The sequence below is a fragment of the Hylobates moloch genome, unplaced genomic scaffold (assembly GCF_009828535.3).
Source record: "Hylobates moloch isolate HMO894 unplaced genomic scaffold, HMol_V3 SCAFFOLD_4, whole genome shotgun sequence".
In the NCBI taxonomy this organism is placed as follows: Eukaryota; Metazoa; Chordata; class Mammalia; order Primates; family Hylobatidae; genus Hylobates; species Hylobates moloch.
The window spans coordinates 95,677,065-95,704,259 of record NW_026652279.1 but is presented as its reverse complement, the minus strand read 5'-3'; the positions used below and the strand labels follow the sequence as shown (position 1 = coordinate 95,704,259).

The 27,195-nt window shown below is 42.8% G+C and overlaps 1 protein-coding gene across 9 annotated transcripts; it reads right to left on the bottom strand.

Annotated features, from left to right (window-relative positions):
• Nucleotides 1-712: 712 nt before the first annotated feature.
• Nucleotides 713-27,119, bottom strand: AMER2 (APC membrane recruitment protein 2). 9 transcript variants are annotated; one of them, XM_058437749.1, is made up of 5 exons: nt 26,488-27,119; nt 24,097-26,294; nt 12,098-12,210; nt 7,492-7,671; nt 713-5,504 (listed from the first exon to the last, which is right to left on the bottom strand). In XM_058437749.1, the coding sequence occupies exon 2, from the start codon at nt 26,192-26,194 to the stop codon at nt 24,164-24,166; it is 2,031 nt and encodes a 676-aa protein (XP_058293732.1). In that variant the 5' UTR covers nt 26,195-26,294; nt 26,488-27,119; the 3' UTR covers nt 713-5,504; nt 7,492-7,671; nt 12,098-12,210; nt 24,097-24,163. The 9 variants fall into 9 exon arrangements, with proteins under 9 accessions (XP_058293732.1, XP_058293733.1, XP_058293736.1 ...); XM_058437750.1 differs by having other exon boundaries at nt 7,479-7,659; XM_058437753.1 differs by having other exon boundaries at nt 713-5,498; nt 7,479-7,659.
• Between the last annotated feature and the right edge of the window lie 76 nt (nt 27,120-27,195).

Here is a 27,195-nt window from a genome sequence, read left to right as displayed (position 1 = left end):
GTATAGATAAATCTCAAAAACATTAAATAAAAAGTGAAACCACCTTTGCAAAAATTACAACAGTAAGAAAATAGGTCAGTGAAGGAGATTATATAGCAAAAATATATACATTTTACATATGTATACATCCACATATGATTAACAAATATATATAAACATGGATAAAAATGCTACATAACTTCAGGATAGCGATTCTCTCCAGGGCAGCAAAGAGTGGAATCTGGTGGCAGCCACACTGTGAATGCCAGATGGGGATGCAGAGCCGCAGAGACCCTCCACCAGATCTGTGATATTATGAAATATATACTTGGTCCCTATTTCCTGATAAAACCTCCTAAAACCCTTGGAATTTCCAGTGATAAGAGTGGCTTTTGGCCGGGCGTGGTGGCTCATGCCGGTAGTCCCAGCAGTTTGGGAGGCCAAGACAGGCTGATCACTTGAGGTCAGGAGTTCAAGACCAATCTGACCAACACGGAGAAACCCCGTCTCTACTAAAAATACAAAATTAGCTCGGTGTGGTGGCGCACGCCTGTAATCTCAGCTACTCGGGAGGCTGAGGTGGGAGAATCACTTGAACCTGGGAGGCGGAGGTTGCAGTGAGCTAAGATCGTGCCCTTGCACTCCAGCCTTGGCAACAAAAGTGATAACTCTGTCTCAAAAAAAAAAAAAAAAGAATGTCTTTTGTACACTAATGAGATGACTGGTAGCTGGGGGCCTGTAAAGCTTCGGGGTGGGGACTGGTCACTGGAAAGACCAAGGCATGATTAGAGGGTTGAGACTTTCAGCCCCATCCCCCAACCTCCAGGGAGGGGAGAGGGGCTAAAGGTTAAGTTGATCACCAATGGCCAATGATTGAATCAGTCATGTTCACATAATGACAGCTCCATAAAAACCCCTAAAGGACTGGGTTTGGACAGCTTCTGGGTTGCTGAACACATGGAGGTTCCTGGAGGATGGTGCCCCAAGAAAGGGCATGGAAGCTTCAGGGCCCTCCTCCCATACTTTACCCTATGCATCTCTCCATCTGGCTGTTCATGAATATCCTTTGTAATATCCTTCATAATAAATAGGCAATGGTAAGTAAAGTATTTCCTAAGTTCTGTGAGCCACTTTACCAAATTAGTCAAATATGAGGAGGAGCCATGGGAACCCCAATTTATAGCTGCTTGTACAGAAGCACGGGTCACAGATGAGCCTTATGATTGGCATCTGAAATGGGGGCAGGGAGGGCGGGGGCAGTCTTGTGGAACTGAACCTTTAACCTGTGGCATCTGAGGCTATCTCCAAGGAGATAGTGTCAGAACTGAATTGAATTGAATTACAGGATACCCAGCTGGTGTCCACTCTAGAATTGTTTGGTGTGTGGGAAAAAAAAACCCTACGCATCTTATATCAGGAGTATTGTGTTGAGTGGTGTGTGAGATTAGGAAAACTATCAAATATTTTAATATGAAACTCCACCAAACATCTTGGTTGGGATTTTCTCCCCATCTCTAAGATTATCTGTAAGACCTTCTTTAAACAAAAATAGGACACAAATATGGCAAACCAATTAACAGTCTAATCTTGGTCGTGGGCACTTGGATGTCTCTTATTCTTTCTGTCAACTTTTCAGTGTATTGAAACATTTAATATTTAAACACAAAAATTAAGATAATAAAAGGGAAGTTTGAGGACAGATTTTAAAGGATCTAGAAGACCATAAAGATGCAACCTTTAGTTTCAAAGCAATGAGGCTGTTTGATCAAAGCAAAGCCTTGTCAGAGCTGTTCTGGAGAAAGATGACTCTCCCAGCCTCGTAGAATAGATATACAGAAGAGTCGGAAGCAAAGAGGTGTATTAGGAAGTTGTTGTGAAATTTCTATTATAAGAAATATGGTGCAACCTATATTACTTGGAAAATATACAAATATTTGCTTAAAATATATAAGCAAATCTCTTGCTTTTAAATTCCTGTGATACATAATTAACTCCATCTCTGTACTTGAAGGTCATAGTCTCAAAAGTTGTCCTATAGGGATTATTGGAGCCCTCGCTGTCCCATCTCACCATCAGGCTCAACGTTTTTTCTGACTCAACTGTAGATTTGTGGAAAATATTTTGATTACTATGAAGAGTGAACGAGAAAAACTGAGACTGGGGGTGGGGAGGGAATCAGGAATCAAAAAAGATTATTGCTTCTATTAAGAATACCCTAAGGGGAGCAACATAAAATTAAAACTGAAAGCAGATTTTGTGCAAATCACATGCTAATTCACTGGTGGCCCATCTATTTTAAGTACTGGCTTAGTTACATGTGATTAACATGAGCACATCAAATCCAAGAAGGCACACAACTCACAGTCCTCACAGCAATGCACCGTGTTTATCCCGCTGAGGGATCATTCCAAAGCATGTAGTTATATTTTTCCCAAGAGTAAATTCACCTGTAGGAGAAGCCGAAGACCCACACTCGCTCCCTAGCCATAACTTGTCAACTTGTTGCATGATCTGTGCATGCCCCAGGAATTTCCCACAAATCAGTACATTGTGACTGATTTAGAGCACTTTCCATTCTAGTTATAACTCTGTCTACGTTGGGTATATGTCTATGGACATTTCTGCTTTCACACTGTGGGGTTGGCTACCAAGTGCTGCTTAAAAACAAAACAAAACAAAACACTCTCAGAATTGTGCTGAATGATTCATCTATGTATTTGTGCTATCTAGCCTGGGGGTGGAGTGGTGCTTATAATCTTGTATTCATGTGCAAACTATCTCTTCTCAGTCCCCACGGTGCTGTTTCAGACTTTGGCAGTCACCTTAAGTCCCTCCCACTTTCTGGCTTCCCTTTCTACCTTAAGAACTTGAGCCCTCCTGGACCTGAAGCAATGCCTGTGGTTCATATTGATCGCCCTTGCTTGTCCTATGTGGATTTCCTCATCTTCTTTCCACTTGGGGGAAATTTAGTTTGAGTGTGGCTCCTGCCCTGTGCTAAGGGATGGAACACGTGACCCACATGTGGCTCTTCAGCACCCAGCAATGATTGGATCAGAGGTGATCACATGTCCCAGGGGCTGACCAATCACAGTAAGACAAATCCCTGGGCACGATGATTGGTTTAAAGATGAGATTAAGACCCCAATCACTGGAATCCAGGTCAATGCCAAAATTTGCACTTGACCTCCAGGAGAAAACCTCCTTTCTCTTTCCTTGTGCTGGATCCTAAGAGGATGAGCCAGGGACTAAGCAGTGGCCCCTGAGAATTGGAACCAATGAAACAGAGAGGAAAAGAAACCAAGATCTGATGGCACTTTTTGAACTCCTAGATACATACCTCCCTGAAACCAGCTGTGCCCTTGGCCTTTCCATGAACCAGTGACTGCCCTCTTTGTTTCAGTCAGTCTGAGCAGGGTTTTCTGTCACCTGCTATTGGGAAATCCTGACTAACCCAGTGCCCTGTTCCGTTCTCCAAAGCAGCCTCTGCATTCCTTCTCCAGGCTACAGGCAGACCTTGTCCTCACACCCTCCACTGATGGCCTGCCTCTTATGCCACTGAGAAAAGAGAAGCCATCAGGGACAGAGCCCCCAGCTTCTCTCTTCTGACTTCTCCTCTATCTGCACCTCCGCCACTATTGCAATATCAGAAAAGGTGTCCTGTCCAAGGAAAGCCTGCCACCTCTGCTCCTGCCCCGCCTGCCTGCCCTCCTCTTCCACCTAGCTTTATCAGTTACTCCCTTTTCTTTGTGTAGCTTCAGTCTCTCCTGCCGCATGGCTCTTGATCTTCAGCACATGAACTTACATATGTCTCTCACTGTCAGAAGAAGAAAAAGGCCCAGCACGGTGGTTCACACCCATAATCTCAGCACTTTGGGAGGCCGAGGCAGGCAGATTCCTTTGAGCCCAGGAGTTCTAGACCAGGCTGGGAAACATAGTGAGACCATGCCTCTAAAAAATAAAAACAAAAATTTGCTGGGCATGATGGCACACGCCTGTAGTCCTAGCTATTCAGGAGGCTGAAGTGGGAGGGTCTCTTGAGCTCAGGAAGCTGAGGCTGCAGTGAGCTCTGTTTGTGCCACTACATTCCAGCCTGGATGACAGAGTGAGATCCTTTCTCTAAAATAAATAAAAATAAAATAGAAGAAAGAAAGGGAGGAAGGGAGGGCGGAAAAAACAACTTTTCTTCTTCCAGAAAATCAATCTCTCATTCTTTTATTTTCTTTGCTTCAGAACATGTTTTGTTCAAACATCTCCTGTCCTCGCTCTACTCTCCCATCATTCACGGCAATTAGGATGCTGCCCCTCCGCATCCTAATTGGAGAGCTCCGAATCTGCCAAGTGCAGTGGCCTACTTTCAGCATTTCACTCCTCTTTCACAATTGGTTCTGCTGATTTATCCTCCTCAGCATCCGTGAGGGCTCCCTCATGGATCTTATGCTCCTTTTCAGTGTCCCTTCCACCCCTTTCCATCCCTGAACCCAACCAGTTTTTTTGGATGACAAAACTTGTTGAAAATGTGACAAAGTCCACAGTTTGTTTCCTTAGAAACATGTACTTTGCATATCACTGTTCAAGGCTCTTAGTAACAAACTGCACAATACAGTACAGCAGTTTAACCAGAAGGGGCTTTGCTCAGAGGACAGATCGCTCACACAACGGTGGGGAGCCTGCAGCCCTACAGTAGAACTGCTCTGCCTCTGCCCAGCGAGGAAGCTTCCAAATCAAAAGCCACCACCAGCCACTGGCACAGAAGCGATCCGCCTCCACCAGGATCTGTGCCAGCAAAACGGGAGCCCCACAGCCCACTCTTCTCTCCTCCTGTGTAACTCCATCCCAGATCAAATCTCGCCTGAGGTTCACTGTCTCCAGGTGACCCTGTTTCTAATCAAGGTCTCGCACAAGCTCATCTTACTGGCAGAATCTAAACCTTGTCCAGAGTCCCAGCTTCAAAGGGGGTGGGAATGTATTTTCCAACTTTCCAACTTCTGCACTCTAGGAAGGGCTGGAATAGGAGCTACTAACCCATCTACTATATCACCATCTACCCACAAACACAGAATCCAGGGAATGAAGTTCAATAATCACATTTTAAAGGTTAATGCTCCTAAGTGCTTTAGTGAGGATTTCAGTTGTTACAAGTGTTGGAAATTACACTTCAAATCACCTATAGTAGGAAAGGGAATCAATTGGCTCAGATAGTCAAAAATTCAAGAGCAGAGCTTGGTCACATTCATGTCAGGTGAGCGTGGGATCAGGATCTGCTTCCCACTCCCTGGCTCTCTTTCCATCTCTCCACTCTGTTTGCCACCACTTTTCTCTCAGGCGGGATCTCCCTGCAGGGACTGGGGACCAAGAGCCACCAAAAGGCGGAGGCTGAATGCTGCGAAGGCAAATCAAGACTGTCTGTTATAGGCCGGATGCGGTGGCTCACACTGTCATCTCAGTACTTCGGGAGGCCGAGGCAGAAAGTTCACTTGAGGCCAGGAGTTCAAGAGCAGCCTGGGCAACACAGGGAGATCCTGTTTCTACCAAAAAGAAAAGAAAAGACCATCCATTATACCAGGATACTCTCAACAAGTAGTGTGATTTCAGCTACTGCCTTGACTTACCCCATGACTTATTGGACGTAAATCTTACTTTGATTATTTCCATTCAGTGAAACAGAAATGTAAGGTCACCTGAAGACATGATCCAGCTGAAAGGAAATTTCTAGAAGGAGAGGCACTCTCTTTTTATTCCTCATCCATTCCTTCAGAGTGGTAAACAATATTCTGAAGTGACTCACATTCCTTCTGTTTTTCCACTGAAAATGGAATTGTTTACTGTTGAATAATCCAGCTCACTTTGTCAGAATGATGGGCATAGACATTTCTGTCCACAGAAGATTTTTAAAAAATATATACATATTATTGCTTCCCCAGGAACAGAACTGTGAATCCTTATGACCTCCAAATCAGATGATTCAATTACTCTTTCATCTCATGTAAGGAAGGCTCACAACCCAACACACCCTAGTTAACTAATTTTCCTTCCAATATTTGCTTTTCATTCAAAATTTTTCCTGTTTCAATTAATCACCTTCTACCCTTTACCCAAATTAGAAACTTCAGAGTCATCTGCCATTTCTCTCTCTCTCTCCTTTCATACAAAGTTCTTCGTCAAGTACTGTTACCAGCTTCTAAATCTCTCTTAAATCTGTATCTTCCCCTCCTCCTCTCTACCTGCCTTAATTCACAAGGCCTGGAGGTACAGCAAAAGCTTGAGAACAGGTTTCTCCCCTCCAGTCTGGCCCTTCTGCATTCCACCCATTGCTGGAAAAGAGAAGCAGACACATATCTGACTTTAGAACCGCCCCTCACTCCCATGGAATCTTGAGAAAAGTCATTTCTCCTCCTTGGACTTGAGTTTCTTCATTTGTAAAATAAAAGAGTTAGGAGACATAATGTCTGAGGCCCTTTTCAGCTCAAAACTCCTGGAATTCTAGTTCCAACAATTCCGCCCTACCCATCTCACTGGGTTATTGTGAAAATCAAGAGGTAATATGGGTGAGCCTGCTGGAAACCTCCGACTTATTAGGTTTTAAATCTCTAGGCGTGTGATTAATTACCCTTAATTCATCACTGTCATCTCCACCTGGTGCTAAAGGTATGATAATAGCTAACATGTATTGAGCACTTACTGTGTGCCTGGTGTTTTGTGAAGCCTTTTGCACTCATTATCTTATTCAATTAACTCACATAAAAAGGGAACTCTGTCATCACTTACCAGGTCTTAGAATGTGGTCTACCTGTTATCAGATAAGCCACATTCACTGCACTAGATCCCTAGGTGAGCAGAGCTAGGAAGTCAGAGCAGATGAAACAAAAACTGCCAGGAGAATGTCTGTACAGCAGCAGGACCACAGACTGTCAGGGACAAGTGGAGCAGGCACCCTACCTGGTGTGCAGCCTTCAGAAACCAGGTCCCCAGGGGTTGAAACTAGTGCCCCACCCACAAATGACCAAGGACATAGCCACAAACGCCTCAGGCTCCATCAGAGGTCTTTCCGGCCACCTCCTTGGGCTCGGGAAACCACAGTTTCTTGGCAATTTTATTCCTCCCCGTAAGAGACACAGAATGTGTGCCTCTCCTAATTTCCTTTTTGCTCTCCTTTCTCAGCCCACATTGCTGCTTTCCAGCTACACTGCCTCTCTCACATTCACGTGTACTCATACTGCTTCCCTTGTCCTCACCACTCCCTCTCTCTGTGTCCTCCAATTCCAAATCTTACTCGGGAAATCTCAACCTCAGGAAAAATCCATCTTCCCCCTCCATGTCAGGCTGAGTTCCCCAAAAGCATGGCCAGGTGGGACCCCTGGGCCTGTGTTTTATTCCAGGAGGGCTCCTAGGAGCATCCTGAAAGGGTGGGGAAAGGCTAGAGGAAGGGCTAGCAAGGATGCGGTTTCTGGGGAGATCTACCCTCTGCCAGACCCCACGGGGGCCCAGAGCAGAGATTTCACCTGAGAGCCTGACCTGCTTTCAGTCCAGGGAGCAGGGCCTCTGTCTCCCCTTTCCAGGCACGAGGTGGGATGACGGCGGCTTGCAGACACACCTGGAGGGGGAGTTACAGCCAAGAGAAGGTCGCAGAGATGAGTCTGTAGGGGCCAAAGGAAAGCTTCCCCTTCACCCTCTGAAGGTTCACTGAAAAATCAACTCACAAAGGAACACACATTTATTAAATACACACAGGGGAGAACCAGAGAGCCATTGCCCCACCTCCAATGGGGTTCAGAAGCTTGTATACCATCTTGAGGTTACAGAAAGAATGGGGGCTTGAATTGTGGCAAAACAGGTTATGGGAGCAGGCAGAAGAGGAGGCCTGGCAGCAAAGGTGGTCTTGTTATATAGGCGAAAGCAGCCTTCAGAGAGAACAAATGGTAAATGTTTTTTTTAGACCTCTATTTTTATTTCTTTAGATTCACCTTTTATTTATTTCTTATTTTTTAAATTGACAACCAATAATTATATTCACGGGGCACACAGTGATGTATCAATACATATAATGTACGGCAATCAGAAAAGGGCAATTAGCACATCTATCATCTCAGACATTAATCGTTTCTTTGTGTTGGAAACATTCAGCATCATCCTTCTAGCTATTTGAAACTATCTGATATATTATTGTGAACTATAGTAACCCTACAGTGCTACAGAACACTGGAGCTATTCCTCCTGTTTGGCTATAATTTTGTATCCTTTAACAAATCTTTTCCTGTCCCCCCTTCCCCCTAGGCTGCCCAGCCTCTAGTGTCCTCTGTTCTACTTCTTACTTCTATGAAATCAACTTTTTTGGCTTCTACACGAGTGAGAACATGCAGTGTTCAACTGTCAGCCACTCAGTTCATTGTTCTTAGATGCCGACAAGGAAAGGCCTCAGAGAAACCAGGGTGGCCTCAAGCCGGGTTTTCTCTACAGATGCAAATCTCCCTCACAAAAGGCAGCTTTGCAAGGCTAGTTCTGTTCACTGGTCCTCTGAACGGCCATCTCAAAATATGCCAAAGGATATTTTGGGTGAAACGTTTTTGTTTCCTTCAAGTTATTATTAGCACCAGCACCTAAGCCTCCCTGGAGACCTGGGCAGGGCTCCCCTATTGTCTGCAGCAGAATTCCTCCTTCCTTCCATTCCATTTGCCTTCACTGTTTTCTCTTTTATGTAATTACCTAGGTAGCAAGGGTGGAGAAATTATTTTTAAAGCTGGCATCAGACTTCCTACTAGGGAAACACCTGTTTAGGGAAACACTTGTATTGTCCTGTTATCTGGGCAGGTTGAGAGCAGAGGCTTTAGGGAGATGAGGAAACAAAGTGAAAACTATGAGCAGGTGGTGCTCCGAAAAAGAAACCCAAACGGCCAATAGTATAGAAAAAGATGCTCAGTCTAAAAGCTAAAAGCTGGCTGGCACAGAGAAGAAAAGGCCCACTCACTTGTGTCAAGGTGGTTCGGGGTTTGTTGTGAAATATATGCTCCAGAGCTCCTCTGAACCCACAGTTTTGCTCAACTGAATTGCCCACTCCTGTGGTTTGAATATTTGTCCCCTCCAAAACTCATGTTGAAACTTCATCCCCAACGTGGCAGCATTCAGAGGTGATTGGCAGAGCCCTCATGATGGCTTAGTCCATTCATGGATTCATGGATTGATGGGTTAATGGATAGATGGGTTATCGTGGGAGTGGGACTGATGGCTTTATAAGAAGAGGAAGAGAGACCTGAGCTAGGACGTGGGCACAATCAGCCCCCTGGCCATGTGAGGCCCTGTGCCACCTCAGGACTCCGCAGAGAATCCCCACCAGCAAGGCCCTCACCAGATGTGTCCCCTTGACCTTTGACTTCTCAGCCTCCATAAGTGTAGGAAATAAATTTCTTTTCTTTATAAATGACCCAGTTTCTGATATTCTGTTTTAAGCAACAGAAAATGGACTCAGACATCCACCATTTGAAGGACTGCATTTAAATTCAAAGGACCAGGTTGTCATTTCTATTGCTTTCTGATTTTTTAAAATGAAAAATTTATTAAACCTGTGTACTTATGTTTGTAATTGAATTTCATACTAGAATCCACTGAGATTCATTATGTTATTCGTTGATGCTATTGCTGCTATTATTTAACAGCTACTGGGAGAGGGAGCAATAGAAAGTCATTTTCTTCTGATGTAAAACGGGGAGAATAACTGAAGTGACTGACTGCAGTCTGGAGTTTCCCTAAAAGGTGAGTGAATCTCACATGAGCTTGGAGACCTCACGACATTGAGAAGGGCAGGGTCCTCCCAAGCTTTTCCTGTCATGGCGCTCATAGAAAATGACAATATTTATACAGCACAGTGGGGATCTGGGGACAACCATATGGGACTTGGTAAACCGCATTACATTTTCTTCATATTATATCATAATTATGTCAAGAAAAATAAGTATCCAGGGAAATATTTAATATTAACTTTCTTAAAATTTTTCAATAAAATCTTTTTGAGAACTTTACTGAGAAATGTGGGCTTGCTGTCTTGGGCATAGCTTGTCTCTTGGGTTTTGAGCCAAAAGTGGCTCTGCATGTTTTTTCTAACTCTCCATAGCCGCCATCCAGGAGAAAACGTGTTCACGCGAACGGGTGATAAGTTGGGAACCATTTTGCAAATCTTCCAAACATTTACAGCACTTGAAATTAGATTTAAAGAATCTAACAACACTTTCTTTTCTTTCATGACGAAAGGTCTTACGATAGTGGCAAATAGATTTTGACTCCAATTTGACTTTTTGGCATCAAACATTTTGCAATGAAAAAGCTCTCCCTTTTTCATGTTTATCTTACTTGCTTTAGAGCAGTTATTTGAGGACAGGGACTCCACTCAAAGTGCCCATCAGCCAGAAACAGGCAAGCCTGGTGAATGGGAAGGCAGAGATTGGGGCCTGGCCCACCTGGCACTCCCACCCCTAAAAAGGCTACACACTGAGCCATGGAGATCTGCTCCTTGGACATTTCCAACATAAACTCCACCAGCAGCTCCACCTGCTTGTTCACTAAATAAGGGGCAGGCGGCTGAAGTCCATCTCCAGGTGCTGGGTCACCTTGGTTGCCCCTCCTAATGCTGCAGGGAGTCCCAGTGTTCCTCATCCATGCTCAGTCCTGGGGGTGCCATGGGACAGTGTTGGGTCCTCCACCTCCTTTCCAGCCAATCTCAGAGGAACGCCAAGCCAGCATGCTGGCCAGCCCATCCAGGCCCCGCCAGGCTGCCCTGAAGGCTGAGATCAGTTCCTCAAAGCACACCTCTGAGGAGTATCCAGTGAAAACCGTAAGCCGGGAGGGGAAAAGGATCTCTTCAGAGAGACAAAGTTTCATGAAATAGCTGGGAAACAAGTGTAGCTGGCAGAGCAATTGGACATACAAGCTATAAGAACATACTATCAATTTTTACTTCTTTATTTATAGAAGATATAATGAAAATGATTTTTTAAAATACTTTGTGTGGACCTGATAAAGTTAAGCCTTTCTTTTCACTGTATTCTGCAATACTGCAATTCGTTTCTGATGTTGGCCACTCAGGTTAGCATAGATTCCATGAGGTGAAGGGAACAAGAATGTCCTCATTTCAGATGGCAGCCACATATTCAGGGGTCCCAGGTCACTTGCACAATTTGGGGGTTCCCATGACCCCCTTAGGTTTGATAATTCATTATAACCACGTGGAAAACTTAGGAAAGTGCTAAACTTACTGTTACAATTATTATAAAGGATACAACTCAGGGCCAGTCAAATGCAGAAACACATGGGGCAAGGTCTGGGAGGGTCCTGAACACAGAGCTTCATGCTCTCTGTCCTTGCAATTGGGACATGTCACCCTCTTGGCACATCAATGTGTTCACCAACCAAGAAGCTCATCCAAGAAGCCCCAGCGTCCAGAGATTCTATTAGGGTTTAATTCCATGAATCACTGGCCGTGTACTTGAACTCAATCTCCAGCCCTCTTCCCCATTCTGGAATCCAGGAGTCAGGAAGCCATGGCTCAGAGCCCCAACCCTTTAATCACAGGGTTGGTATTTCTGGTGTGGCTAGCCCCAATCCTAAGTCATCTCATTAGCATAAACTCAGGTGTGGTCCAGGAGCCCCCCGTGAATAATGAAGACAAGTTTATCACTCAGGAATTTCCAAGGATTTAGAGGTTATCTCCCAGGAAGAGGAACAAAGACCAGACAAATTACTTATTCTACAAAAATCCCAAAGAACACCAGTTCATCACAACATGATTCTCAGAACAAATTTCCCCCAAAAGCAAAAATTGTATGGATTTTCCCCCAAGGAAAATAAGTGAATTATTGGGAAGATAATGTTGGACTAAAGGTCAGTATGAAGAAAGGCAGTTAAGAGAATAAAAAATAATGATGTTAATGAGAAGGAAAGATTACAACCAAAAGTCTGAAAAGAAATGATCAATTAAAAAATGCAAGTCCTTGGGCGGGTGGCACCATAGACCATCTGCAAGAGTGCAGCCAAGTACAGTGTCATCTTTTATTGCTATTTAAAGACCTACAGGTTGGGATATCAATCTTGGTGGATCATCACTCCTTGAACCAAATGTTGGGCTTAGACTTACCAATGGATGGGGCACTCCACTTAGGAGAGAAGAAATCCACCTGACATCTACCAGGCAGCCACTATTATTGGTTGTAGACAGGCATCAGACCTGGTGGTGCATTTCTGAAAGAACTGAGAAAACAAGATGTGATGCGAGTCTTCTGAAATGCAGTCCCATGGGCAAAAGAAAGAATTAGAAGCTTGTTAAGAAACACATTACCATCTGGAAAGAAGTACCAGACATATATCTGTGAGAAATTGGTGTCTTCTGGGAAACACTGAGGTGCCAGCAGCTGACAGGGAAAGATAAAATAATGATCACTGTATTCTTCCTGCCAACTTGGGAGATCTTCTTGATGAAGAAAGATAAGAGGTAAAAATGTCAGGCATGCAGGCCTTCACTTTCTTCAAAGTGAGAAGTTTATAAAATAACCCTGAGTACAAGTGAGTTTTTCTCATTTCACAAAAAGTATGTAAAATTCTATACAAAAAGGAATATACAATTTTCCTAAAGTCTGAGATCTTGATTGTGTCTGCCTCATATATTCTTCACTAAATATTAATTGCGTCCAAATGTCTGGACATTTGGTATCTGTAGATAACTGTCTTTTTCAAAAAGAAATAAAAAACAGAAAACCTTCCTTTCTCTAAGGGAAAAGGAAAAATATTATTGTTAAAACTTTTAACAAATACATCAATATTTCATCCATTCTAAGATGCACATTTTCACAATTTTACATCTCTAAAATTGGGTGCATCTTATAATTGGCAGCCTTTTTCTGTGACACATGAAAGAAGAGCGCATCTATAGTACCTTAAATTGAATGAAATGTGAGCAATTGCTTAAAATAATGTTGCTAGACAAAGTATTTAAAGTTTAAAGAAACCCACTGTCCTGAAGAACTTAAGTACCCTTCAGGAATATGACAGGAATTAGGTATCCAACTTCTGGAATTGTTAGAGGACACTAAGAACTGCTTCAGTCATGTGAATCTATCACTTTGAGATATCATATGTTTCTCCCTCAATCTCTTAAAGTAGTAAATAATATTTATAGGGATTTCATTTTTTTTTTTTTTTTGAGACAGTGTCTCACTCTGTTGCCCCGGCTAGAGTACAGTGGTGCGATCTCAGCTCACTGCAACCTCCGCCTCCCGGGTTAAAGCGATTCTCCTGCTTCAGCCTCCTGAGTAGCTGAGACTACAGGCATGCGCCACCACGCCCGGCTAATTTTTTTTTGTATTTATAGTAGAGATGGGGTTTCACCATATTGGCCAGGCTGGTCTTGAACCCCTGACCTCATGATCCGCCCACCTCAGCCTCCCAAAGTGCTGGGATTACAGGCGTGAGCCACCGTGCCCGGTTTATAGGGATTTCATTTTAACAGGAAGCCATATTTGTATTCCTGGAATAAACCCAACTTAATCATGATGTATGGTTGATTTTACAGACTACTAAATTCAGTTTTTTCTAATAGTTTATATAGAAATGTTGAATTTCACAATAGAGATGTGTCTATAATTTTTAATAATTATATAAATTTCTATAAATTCTATTAATTTCTATAAATTTCTATAAATTTGGAATTGCCTGATCACTAGATTTTGCTGAAACATTGGTTCTGCTATCTGGTTTTACTGCTTTGCTTTGTTTTGTTTTGTCTGGAGGGGGAGAGAAAGAGTTTAACTACCAATTCACTGTCTCTCACAGTTCTAGGACTCTTTAGGTTATCTATTTCTTCTCAAGTCACTTTTGGTTTTATATATATATATATATATATATATATAAAACATATATATTCTCATATATATTATATATATTCTCATATATATAATATATATTCTCATACATAATATATAATATATATATTATCATATATAATATATATTCTCATATATATAATATATTATATATATTCTTATATATAATATATATTTTCTCATATATATAATATATATTTTCTCATATATATAATATATATTCTCATATATAATATATATAACATGTATATTCTCATATATTATATATATAATATGTATATTCTCATATATAATATATATATTCTCATATATAATATAATATATAATATATATTCTCATATATATAATATATATATACTCATATATTCCTATGTTTTATACACACACACACACACACACACACACACGAATTTGTATATTCTACTTTAGTTTTAAAAATCTATTGTCATAATAAGCCAGACGTGGTGGTTCATACCTGTAATCCTAGCACTTTTGGGAGGCCGAGGCAGTAAACTGCTTGATCCCAGGAATTTGAGACCAGCCTGGACAACATGGTGAAAACCCATCTCTACAAAAAATAAAATAATTAGCTGGGCATGGTGGTGTGGGCCTGTAGTCCCAGCTAATTGGGAGGCTGAGGCAGGAGACTCGCTTAAGCCCAAGGCATCCAGGCTGCAGTGAGCCATGATCATGCCACTGTGCTCCAGACTGGGCAACAGAGCTAGATCCTGTCTCAAAAAAAAATTATTGCCATAATATTTATAACATTCTTTCATTATACTTTTTATCTCTACTGCAACTGTAGTTATGCCCATCTAATTTTGAACCATACTTTTTATCTTTTCTTTTTTCTTTAAAAATATTGTTAGATGGTTTTCAAAAAATTTTTATCTTTGTTGATCTACTTTAGGGTATCTTTGTTTTCTGTATTATTGCTTTCTGCTCTTATTAATATTAATTCTCTTTTCTTTTCTTTTTTTTTTTTTGAGATGGAGTTTCACTCTTGTTGCCCAGGCTGGAGCACAATGGCCCGATCTCAGCCCACTGCAACCTCCACCTCCTGGGTTCAAGCAACTCTCTTGCCTCAGCCTCCCAAGTAGCTGGGATTTACAGGCCTCAGCCACCATGCCCAGCTAATTTTGGATTTTTAGTAGAGACGTGGTTTCACCATGTGGGTCAGGTTGGTCTCGAAATCCTGACCTCAAGTGATCCACCCACCTCAGCCTCCCAAAATGATGGGATTACAGGCGTGAGCCACCGCACCTGGCCAGTTGTTAATTACAATTCCTATATGTTTATTCTTTTATTCTTTTCTTAACTTCTTACATTTAATTAAAATGGATTCTCAGCTTGTTAATCCTCAGTTCCTTATCTTTTATAACCTATTTGAAGCTATTTGAAGCTATAAAATTTCTCCCAAGTACAGATTTGGTTATATTTCATGTCTTAATATCGATCCTTTTCATAATTATGCACATCTAATTGTTTTTTAAGATCCTTACTCATTTATTCTCTGATCCGTGAGCTATTGAAAGATGCATTTTTCAAATGTCCAAATGTATGGAGTGATTTTAATTATCTTTTTAATACTAATTTCTACCACAGACGTGTTGTGGTAAGAGAACACATTCTGTGAGGAACTAGTTTTTGAAATGTGTCATGACTTACTTCATGGTCTAGGATGTAATCAATATTCACAAATGTTTCATTTGCTTTTGAAAAGAACATGGATTCTCTAACTGTTTGGTCCAGGTTTATAATATGTGGCCAAAGGTGTTGCCCAAATCTCTTTATCCTGACTGATTTTCTGTGCTTGACCATCAGCTACCAAAAAAGGTCTAAGAAACAGTCCTCGCCGCCCTACTGTGGATGCGTCCACCTCCCCTTATGGTTCTCAGCTCATTCTTGGACCACGGAATGGAAAGCTGTCGGCCTCCAGGGATCAGTAGCTACATCTTGTGGTTTCCGGCCTCCTTTCCTTGAGAGGCTTCCCTACCTGTTACACATAGAAAATGAAAACATACCACCAAAAACAAAATAAACAAAAACCAGAAAGCAACTCTTTAGAAAGACTCCAGTGGCCCAAATGTTGCCGCTACCTGACAGTCAGCGCGGATTAGCCAGCCTCATGAGAGATGATAAGGAATGGAGATTTTCTGAGTAAAAGGCTCAGAATTCAGATCAGAGTCAGAATAACAAATGAGCTTTTCAAAAAGCAGCTGCCCAAACCAAACAAGGAATTTTTCACTTCTTTACAAAGTGTGGAGAGAAATATGGGCCTCCCATTGGTCTTTCCACGAGACAGTCACACACACATCACTTCCTCATCATCACCATCATTAGCATAATTTATAAAAGTTGAAAAGACTGGAAATAAAATTGATCCTGGAGAAATAGCAACCAACAGAATTCACTTTAAATGCAAAGGAGCAACAAAATTTATTGACTGAATTAAACACAACAGTTAAAATGGCAGTGTTGTAGTTTCATTTTCAGATGTTCGAATGGAACAAGAAAAGTGCTATTAGCCCAAGCTTCTTACATTCATTAAAAGAGTGACTATCAAAAACAGCAACATGCACAATGGTACATATGCACAAAATGGAATTATATCAACAAATATACAAAATACCCAAAATAAAATATTTACAGGTTTAAAAATATAAACATTGATTCCTCTATCCCATTAAACCATTGGAGTAAAGAAAGGAGAAAAGATCCTATTGCTATTTAGAATCCCTTTTTAAAACATAGAATTAGTTCTAGGAGACAATTTTTGATGTTTTTCAGGGGTTTAACATTCTATTATAAAAATAATATCTATAAGCCTACTAACAATTTTCCTCCTGTGCACAAAAATAATACTGCCAAAAGCCTGTCCTCAAAGATGCCTGACTTTCAGGAAAACTAATTATAGAAATGGAGTTTCTCGTTTGGGTTTTCTTTGTTACTATTTTCAAATAACCTGCAATTCCCTATATTACACTGAGATACTTTATATAAATAACGTGGGCAAAACCTGAAGTTCACAATGAGCCTGCTAGGTAGCTGGTGTCAAGTACAAATGATAGGAATTGACTTTGCCTTCATCAAAAGCATTTTCCCTGATATTCCTGATACACCTACCACTATCAGATCCTCCATATTCAGTACGATTTATTCTGGAAGCAATGAAAATGTTAAATATTACTTTGCTAGAGTTTCTCCTCCTTTATTTAGAAATAAATGTGTAGCGGGGACCAGTGGTTGTAATGTAGATATTTGAGAAGGTTCATCGATTCCTTCAGGCCACCTGGAGCCATTTCAAGGCAAGTGAACAAGCATTTTTTGCATGTCTACTCCGTGCCCCTATGCTATTGAACCAGATATTTTTAGTATTTCTGCTTTAGTTTATTAAATGATTCAGGTCTGAGAGTATCTGAGAAGGTATAGTATGTCTCAAGTAACCAGAAACCTAAGCCATATCTTATTTAAAACGTATCTTCTCACATAGAGCAGAAAGTTATTCTACTCGATTACTGAAGCATTTCCAAAATTACCCCATTTTACCAATACCTACCTTACATGGTTCTGGTGAATAGTAAAGATAACAATGTAAAAAAAGCACACAGCATCCTCTCTGGCACCATAGTAAACATACAGGAAATGTTAGTAGAATTCAATATAAAATACTCATCTTCATGGTGGCTGACTTATTGAAGGTGTTCAATAGCTATTAGTTGAATGAGTTAATGAATCAGAAAATGTAGGACAGGATTCAGTGGCTGTAGACACAACATAGGATGGACAGCTATTAAAGGAGCCACGTGCTTATTTCTGAAGTTCAGAATTGCATCGAGGCAAGGGACAACTCATACAGCTGTCATTTAAACAAACACAGATAACAAGTTGGCAAAGATGTGGAGAAACTGGAACCCTTGTGCACCATTGGTAAGTATGTAAACAGATGCAACCACCGTGGAAAGCAGCACAGAAGTTTCTCAAAAAATTAAAAATAATTCTATGTTTAATTAGAATTACCATATGAATGACCCAGTAATTCCACTTCTGGGTATTTACTCAAAAAAACTGAAATCAGGATCTTAAAGAGATATTTTCACTCCCTTGTTCGTTGTAGCATTACTCAACAATAGTCAAGGTGTGGAAATAATCTAAATGTCTGTCAGTGGATGAAAGGGTTTTTTAAAATGCAGCATATACATATAAGGAAATATTATTCAGCCTGAAAAAAGAAGGAAATCCTGCCATAAGCAACAACATGGCTAAACTTGGGGGATGTTATGCTCAATGAAATAAGCCAGTCACAGAAGGACAAATACTGCGCGTTTCCACTTCTATAAGGGATCTAAAATAGCCAGACTCATAGAAGAAGAGAGTAGAATGATGGTTGCCAGGGGCTGATGGGGAGGAAATGAGGAGCTGCTGTTCAATGGGCACAGAGTTTCAGTTACGCGGGATGCATAGGTTAGAGAGATTTGCTGTACAACACTGTGGCTATAGTTAACAATACTGTATTGTGTACTGAAAAATTAAAGAAGGTAACCGGGGCATGGTGGCTCATGCCTGTAATCCCAACACTTTAGAGGTGGAGGTGGGCAGATCACTTGAGGTCAGGAGTTTGAGACCAGCCTGGCTAACATGGTGAAACCCTGTCTCTACTAAAAATACAAAAACTAACGGGCATGGTGGTGCATGCCTGTAGTCTCAGCTACTTGGGAAGCTTAGGCAGGAGAATCGCTTGAACCTGGGAGTTGGAGGTTATAGTGAGCCAAGATCATGCCACTGCACTCCAGTCTGGGTGACAGAGTAAGACTCTGTCTCAAAAAAAAAAAAAAAAAAAAAAATTAAAGAGGGTAGATCTCATATTCAATATTCTTACTGCAATTAAAACACACACACATATGCATAGACCACCCAGAACCCACCAAGACGGCTTAAGGTAGGAATAAAAACAAATGAAACAAACATGCTTGGAATGAATGATACCCTATCAGGGAAGAAGTATCGCCATGACAACAGAAGAGATTTCTGCCTGTACTTCCCACGTTAATCCTAAGAGAAGAGGATCCCTCCAAGGGAAGGCCAATGTTTGCCTACTCAGCGTAGCACAGTGACAGGGTTCCCTGTATATGATTGTGGGCACCATCATCTCAGACACAAAACTAATTTTCAGCTGCATGGACATGGGTTAGCTCTTTCTATTACAAGTGAGCTGACAATGACACTAAACAGGACTTAGCTCTTCTATTACTGAAAATCACTAAAGAGTTTATATCCCTGTCCTAGAGACTAGGGGAAAAGAGAGAGAGAGATAGAGACAGAGATGGAGAGGGATAGAAACAAAAAGGATGAATTAAAGCTGTCATACTGGGGAGATAATATTACCTACCCCATATGGCTGTTAAGAGGACTAAGTAATTATTTCTAAATCTCCTTGCAGCGCCTGACACATAGTAAGTATTCAACGAATGTTAACCCTTGTTATATTTACTATTTTTTTAGAGGCATTTGTGTGGCTTAATTCATAGTGCCCTTCCTCAACTTCACACCACTCTACTTCACCCCACAAACTATAAGCAACAAATGCAAATACCAAAAAAATGTAAAATAATATTGTTTTGTGTTTTTAATGAATATTAAGAAAATCCAATTACAGCACAGCTTAGGTGTGAGCTCCAAACTGAATGGGTTTTATTAAGTATTAGATACAGTCTATGCCCCATAAATATGTGTTGCATTGAATTAAAGTAAGTATCAGTCATAAAAGGTGCCCAATTTCAGTTCTGGAGGCTTCATGACTATTTTCATCTTTCCTTTTGCAGTTTGAGAATGAACTCCTTTCCGTAATCATGAAACTATCATTCTGAATCACCTCTTAAAAACATCATCTGCAGTGACATAATAACATTCCTTAGAAGTGGCTATTGCTGCAACAGTCTGTCGCCTTCAAACCCTTATCACAGTGCAAGGCTTTTGAGAGGCAATGCATGACAGCCACCGGGAAATCTTCAGAGCAAGATGAGGTCTCACAATCAATGGCTGTCTGTGAGGAGCCCCACTTACACGCTGCACTGACAATGTCACAGCTCGCTTCTGCCTGTGAACTACACCCTTGCCTTTTGCTTCCCCACACAGGCTCTGTAAGACACTCGTCTACCATACTACCCCTTTGGTCCCAAACTGTTTCGTAAATATTTTCGTGTGTAATGAATTGAAATTTCCTAAGGCTGAGTTTACACAAATTAGAACTGTTCTTTTCCTTGCTCTGCCTGGAGGAGGGGAAAGGGAAACTGGATTAGGTGAGGTATTTGGAGTTTTCCTCTTATTTCACTCAGATACTTTAAACTGGCTTTCCTCACTGATGAGACGAGGCAATTGTGATGCTTTTTCCTTATGTTTAACAGCAAAAACATTCTTGAATTAATTTCTTAACAATGAAGGGGAGCAAAGCACATGTGAATGTACTGGAACAGATCTCAGTAGAAGCCCAGCATCAGGGGAGCCAAATCCATATATTTGTAATTCAGGAGAAAAATTCAGGTAACTAACAGCAGGGAATGCATTCCGCCATGCGGACGGAGCCAACATGCTAGCGTCATGTGAAGTGTCCTGTCACTGCTGTCTGAGGGCACTTAGGAGACATGAGCTGCCTGAGTGGATCTCTTCACACCAAGCTAACAGTCAAGAGTCACCTTTAAAATTAATCTGACAAAGGCATAAATAATGAAAACTCTTGGAAAATTCAAAGAAATCTCAACACCTGACATAGTCTTTTTACCCGGATAATTGTGTAAGCAAAGGGCTATTTGCATACTGTTTAACTGCGAATACTTGAAGACTACCTCTGAGATGAAGAAATAAATCCTTTAAACACAGTGAGTTATTACCTTCATAGATTTTAAACCCTTTGTATTTAAATAAGCAGATAATTTGTGGAACATGTATCTAAAGGAAGTCCTTTGTATTCTATATTCCATTGTTGTTATTAGATAAAATAAAATGTATCTAGAGGAAGTCCTTTGTATTCTATATTCTATTGTTGTTATTAGATAAAATAATAAAAATCTATTTCCTCTTGTGATTATTTAAAATGCTGTAGTAAAATTTCTCCCAATTGGTGCTAATGGCAGGATAAACGCATCAACCACCATCTGTACTAAAGCAGAGTGTTTCAAATAACAGTGTATGTGTAATATAGACATTAAAGTCAGGCTGTCTTTGTGCAGAGCTATTAAACCAACCGATAAATTTTTGCCCAACAATTGATTTGACTTTTTCCTGTCTAATTTGGCCAGCTTTTCAACTAAAGGAAGTCAATCAACCAAGTATCTTAGAATATACATACATGGGAAAGATATAATTAGCCTCTATCCAATCCTTCCCTTAAAAAGTCAGCAAATATGGGCCTGAATAATCTTCACAAGGTCATTAGACATAATGTATTAATAAAAATTGGAATATAAATCTAGGAAAATTCTTGAAAAAACAATCTCCATGAACACAAATGAGAGAAAGTAGCCCTTGGCACAAGAAAGCAACTATGATCCCTTTTCTATGGTTGGAAAAAGTTGAGAATCGACTCTTCCTGCCACTCCAGGGATTTCCCATTAAGTGACTGAGGCTGTTTAATTCATTGCCCAAATCCTTTATTTGATTGGTGTGGGTGCAATTCTTAAAAATATAAGGTAAAAAAAGTGGAAAATATAAACTTAAAAAGAAAATATTTTATATCTTTTATAACTGGTTAATTGACAGGCCAGTGGAAATTAAGATAAACTTTGCTCACGTGTTCCTTTTCTTATAAAGAGGAGACACAGCATAACGGTGTAAATGGAGGAATAAGTCCTAAAATTATGAAAGCAAAAACTTTTCTTCTACTGCTTAAGAAATAGATTGCCTTTACTATTACAATATTCTTGTAAGTTTTTCAGGTATTCTTAACTTTCCTGTACAATTGAACAAATGAACCAACAAAACTTCGCCATGGATTCATGCAAAGGAGAATATAACCCTTGCAGGAAAATGTACAACAAGGAAATCAAGATCCTTTGTTTTACAGCTAGGAAGAAAATTTATATTTTCTCCATTCACTAAGGGAAGATGAATGTATTTTGAGCCCAAATAGTGCTATAGGCATGAAATCAAATGTAAATCTCTTGTTTCATACAGAAATAATTTCAAAAATAATTTCCAAATCTAGAGTAGATGTCTTTTGTCTGTTAGTCTGTACACAGTTGAGTGCATGAGCACGTGAGTATGAGATGCTTATATGAATTCTTGGTAGTGTGTTCAGAATGCTTAAGGCTATGACTGCATATAGGGCCTCATTTACACACATAAATAAATTAAATATTAAAAGATTACTTTGAAATAACATTATGGATCTGAGACAATGCAATAAGAGCCAGTCATATGACTAATGAAGAAATTCAGCAAACCTCTCCTAATTGAATCACTGCAAATTTAAAATGGGGAATGGCCTACTTTCTGCTACTGGCTCAATTTGCTTTCCTTTGATGCCCATTTATTTTTTTACTTTCTTCATATTATTAAAATAGGTTATCATATATTTAACTTGCCTTATTCTTTCATTTATGAAACAGAAAACAAACTTAAAAAGCATGTAATAACAGTTCATTACTAATGCAATCTCTCTGGAAATGAGACTTATACAGAAGTGTTCATGTCATTTACATATGTGTAGTTTCACTTGAATATGCATAATCTTCCTGGTATGATGAATCACCTCCTAGTAGAAGCTCTGGTCTTTCGATTAAATACACTGAAGTGTATTTCAAAAAGGATATTAATTTCATCATTAGACACTAATAGCATTCTAGGAACTGCTTCAGTTTATCATTCAAACTATCTAGGCATATAATAACCCTTTCTGAAATAAATGTTTCATCTGAAATATTAGAAAACATACATAGAAGCAAACCACTTTCCAAAAAAAATCTTGGCATAAAGTGTTTACAATACATAAGCTTGCCAGTATCATATTCTGAACACACTTGTCTTTGTCATAAGTCTTTAAAGCAAAAGGCAAATGATGTGAAAAACTGTATCTTTCTATTGTTTTTCTTTATGTGTTCCTCATTTTGCACTCACTATATTGAGGAATGGTTGGATCCAAAATTTTATAAACAAGGTAAAAAAAAATCTGAAAACAGGGTTTGGGGTGAAAAACAGACTCTTACCCAGAACAAGGCAGAGCCATTCCTCTGGGACACCAGCACAATAGATTTTTTTTTTTTTTTTTTTTTTTGAGAACCAGAGAACCCATATAAAACAAAACCAGAATCGCTTCCCATTACAGTACATAACAGAACATCAATGGTTTGGGGACCGTCATCATGTCTAGCTATAAGACCAGATTTTATATTCTAGATATACAATTATCTAGAATAAGTCTATTGAATTGACTGATTACAAAATGTTAACAGCTGGATAAACCGTAAAATATGCATTATTTTCACATGAGAAGGTTTCAGCTTATAAATGCTTAAATACTGTATCTATGGGCATTTAGTACAATCTTTCCCTGATCCTGATTTCTGCACTGGGTGGGGGAAGAAACAAACAAAAGCAAAAGCAAAAGCCTGCTCTCCTGAGCCTTTTATATCTCCCCAAACAAATGATTGAAAACCAACCAAACCAAAACTCGCCTTTATTTTCCTAGTGTTAGATCCTTATCAATTTGCATATCTAACAACTGAACGTAGGGAAGTTTTCTGCCAATCAGTGGTCCCCTCTGCTCATCAGGTAAATACCTGGCTCTTTCAGCTTTGGAGGTATTTTCCACACAGTGATACAGCAAAGGGTCTTTTTTTTTTTTTTTTAACTGGAAAGGAAAGAGGAAAGAAGGGAAGGAAATGTGTCTTGGAAGAGGAGATCTCCTCTGGTTCTTCAGCGGTTCCTTCAGGCCTCTGGACACTGGCTCATCCCAATATCCAGGCGTGACTCTTACTTAGGTTTGGCTAAGTTCTGTTTTCTGCAAAGGCAAGTAAAGGTGACTTCCAAGTGTTCAGTATATTAAAGAAAAAAGAAGAAAAACTTAAAGGTAAAAAAGAAAAAAGTGCTTGAAAATAATTCTCAGGGACTTATTTTGAGAGGAGAATCCCCAGTGTAGCATCCCTCTTTCTGGTGTTATCCTGTCCCTGCTCAGGGCACAAAGACCTCCTCGGTCCACGCTCTGGAGCAGGGTGGGGGACAGGTGGTGTCCTAAAAGACTTTCTTTAGGAAAAGCAAAACTTACTTTAGTGGTTTCCAGGGAAAAGTTGTATTCCTTGACATGTGGCCCATCTACCTTGGCCTGGAAGACCTCACAACTTTTTGGCACTGTCGTGGCAGGCCGTTGCCCTGATGGTGGTCCCAGCCAAGCCCCGGTTGCTGACTCTGCGGACCAGCACTTTGGAAACCGGGATTTTTGTTCTGGGCATCTCACTCCTGGAGGGTTGCTGGTGCACCACGGGATGGCTAGATGGAAGGTTGGTCAGGTGCTTGATGCTAATAGGGATCTTAGAGTCCTTCAGCAAGCTGCCTGGTGTTCGCAGTGGACAGGTGATGGTGCCTGGAGATACGGGCTTTAACCGGGACAGGCAGGACGTCTCCTCGTTGTCCTTCCCTCCAGGAAGGGTTGCTGGACTTCCGTCCGGGTCAGCATAGAGATCATAGAGCGCGTCCCCGCTGTAGCTATCCCGGGGGATGCCCGCCTTCTTCCCGCTGCTTGAGCTGTCTTCCTCTGGGCCTGGCGTGGTGGAGTCCCAGTAGCCCTCATCGCTGTTGGGGACGCCTTCCTGCTGCTCCTTCTCGGGGTGCTTGGGCTCCTCCTTCGGATGGGGCTCGATGGGAATCCGGTTGAGCCTCCTGCGCTTGACCGAGGACACGTCCTTGGCCGCTTCCACACACCTGGTGTCTTTGGGGGTCTCGGGCACCACCTTGGTTTCCAGCGCAGCCGCCACCTTAGCCGCGCCCTCCTGGGGCTCGGGTCCCTGCTCCTCGGTCTGGGAGAGCATGTCCCAGAACTCCTGTAGATAGGTGTCGTCCACCTCGTCCGGGCTGGCCATCTCTTCCCCGCCTCCTTGGTAGGCCACCACGCCGGGGTTCTTTTTAGAGAGAGCCGGCTTGCCTGGCCCGGGGACATGCTTGTCACAGCTGGGACCTGCCTCTTCCTCTTGGTCTGCAATAATATCTCCACAGCCTGTAAGAGAGTCAAAGCTTTTCAGTGAAGTCACGTCAGAAAACATCAAACAAATACGATCTGCCGACGGGTCTGAGGGTGGATCGACAGAGGCAGGGTCCGGAGCGGCGGGCGCCCGGCCGCTGCCGCCTTCGGAGTCGACAAGGGGCACCGTCTTTACGGGAACGGCCCCCGTCCTGGAAGCGTCCTCTGCCGTGCGGACCTCCCCGAGCCCCGGCTCGGGGGGTGCCCGGGGCTTCTCGGCCCGCCGATGCCCCGCGGCGTCCTCTCCCCGGGCGCCGGTGTCGCCGGGGTGAGCGGGGCCCTCGGCCTCTCGGCAGCTCCGCGCTGGGGCGCGGTCGGCGGGGGCGGGCACCTCCTCTCCCCCTGCGGGCTCACCTGCTGGGTCTCGCGGGGCGTCCTGGCTGGGCTCCTCCGGCTCGCGCGCGGCTCTGGGCGTCTCCTCCTTGACGCACTCCAGGCTGGCGGTGAGCGAGCCGGGCAGGATCAGGCCGCCCCCGGGCGCGCGCCCCTCCGCGGCCTCCGCCTTGGCCCGCTTGTCTTTCCTGTGCCAGCGCATGCCGCTGAACAGCCCCCGCAGCCCCCGCTTTTGTTTGCCGCCGGCCTTGCTCGCGTCCGCAGGCTCTCCCTTGCCGTTTTCCGAGCGCCCGTTCTTCTTCAGCAGCGAGAAGAAGCTGTGCGACTTGGCCACCGAGCTGCTGGCGAGGGAGCCCCCGCCGGGCCCTGCGGCTCTGGGGGGCCCCGGGTTCGGCCGCCCCCCGCCGCCCCCGCCGCTGTCGCCCCCGCCGCGCGGCTCCTCCTTCCTGCCGCTCTCCAGCACCAGCACCTCGGCAAGTCCGTCGTGGGTCCTGCTCCTCACCAGCCCCGTCGGACCCGAGCTTTTCCCGTCCCCTTTGTTTTTGACCCCAAAAATGCTGGGCATGGTGCCACCCGATTTCCTCTTCTTGAATAATTTGAAGGCAGCTTTATTAATCTTCCCCGACGGCGGCTCCGCGGCCGGCGTTTCGGCGGCACAGTCACAATGCAAGTCCATGTCTGCCGCGAGGGTCCCGGCCCCGGCCTCCGCCTTCCTCCTGCAGACCCCCACGGACGCGCCAGCTCCGCCGAGCTCGCTGACAGCCCCGCCGCCGCCGCGGCTCCGGCTCGTCTCCATGGAAACCGCGCGGGATAAGCCGCTTTCGTCAGCAGTGGGCTCGCGCCAGGCCACTGTCACCCGTATTCTAAATCAACCTGAGCCGCGCTCGCCGCCGCCGCTGCAAAAGAAACACACATAAAAGACCATCTTCCCTCCCGCAAGGGCTTATATAATACCCTAACCCACTTCCATCCGACTTGGCTCGGCGCTGCATGGCGTTTTTGTGGCAGGAGCAGGCAACACAGCCGCGAGCTGATTGCAGAAATTCGAGTCGTAATTATGGAATTCAAATTCCCTCAACTCTCACCCACCTTCCGACTCCTTCTCTAGACTCGCTCTTCACGGGAGCGCAACCATGGATCACGAAGTGCCTCTAAAGACGACAACGCAATTCAACCCACCACAAAATGCTTGTTTTTCTTATCCTCTCCCCTAGACTCCATGTATCTTCATGCCTTTCCCAAGCCTTTCATGTCTGTCCTTAGCATTAGTGCACTAAGCCCAGCAGGCAGGAAGCATGTCTGCCTACATCCACGTCTTGTCCAGAGCTGAGCACACGCTAGGTCCATGCTGTGTGGCTGTCATTGTGGTTATGGTTCTTGTGACAAAAGTACACGCCACCACTCAATCAGTCTATCAGCAGCCCAGCAATGCAAGCACAACAGCTCCCCGGGGTGGAGTTTGCCTGCACCTTTGGGACAACCATGACTTTTATCCCAGACTCCAGCCATCACGAGATGAAGTCACAGATGCCGCTGCCCAGCCCACATTTGATAACAATAGACAAGCTGACTGAGAACACAGGCTGGGAATCTCAGACCCACTCCACAGGTGGGCCTTCAAGTCCGGGTTCTGCCTTCTCCTTTCCCACTCAGCAGGACAGTGGCATTATTCCTGTCACTGCTGTACCACTCTCCTCCCCCATACCACCAGGGCTGACTTGTAGCCCCCTTCCCCAATCTACAGAGCAGGAAAAGCTTGCTGGGGTCCCTGTGTGTCCAGGGGTCTCTGCAGACATT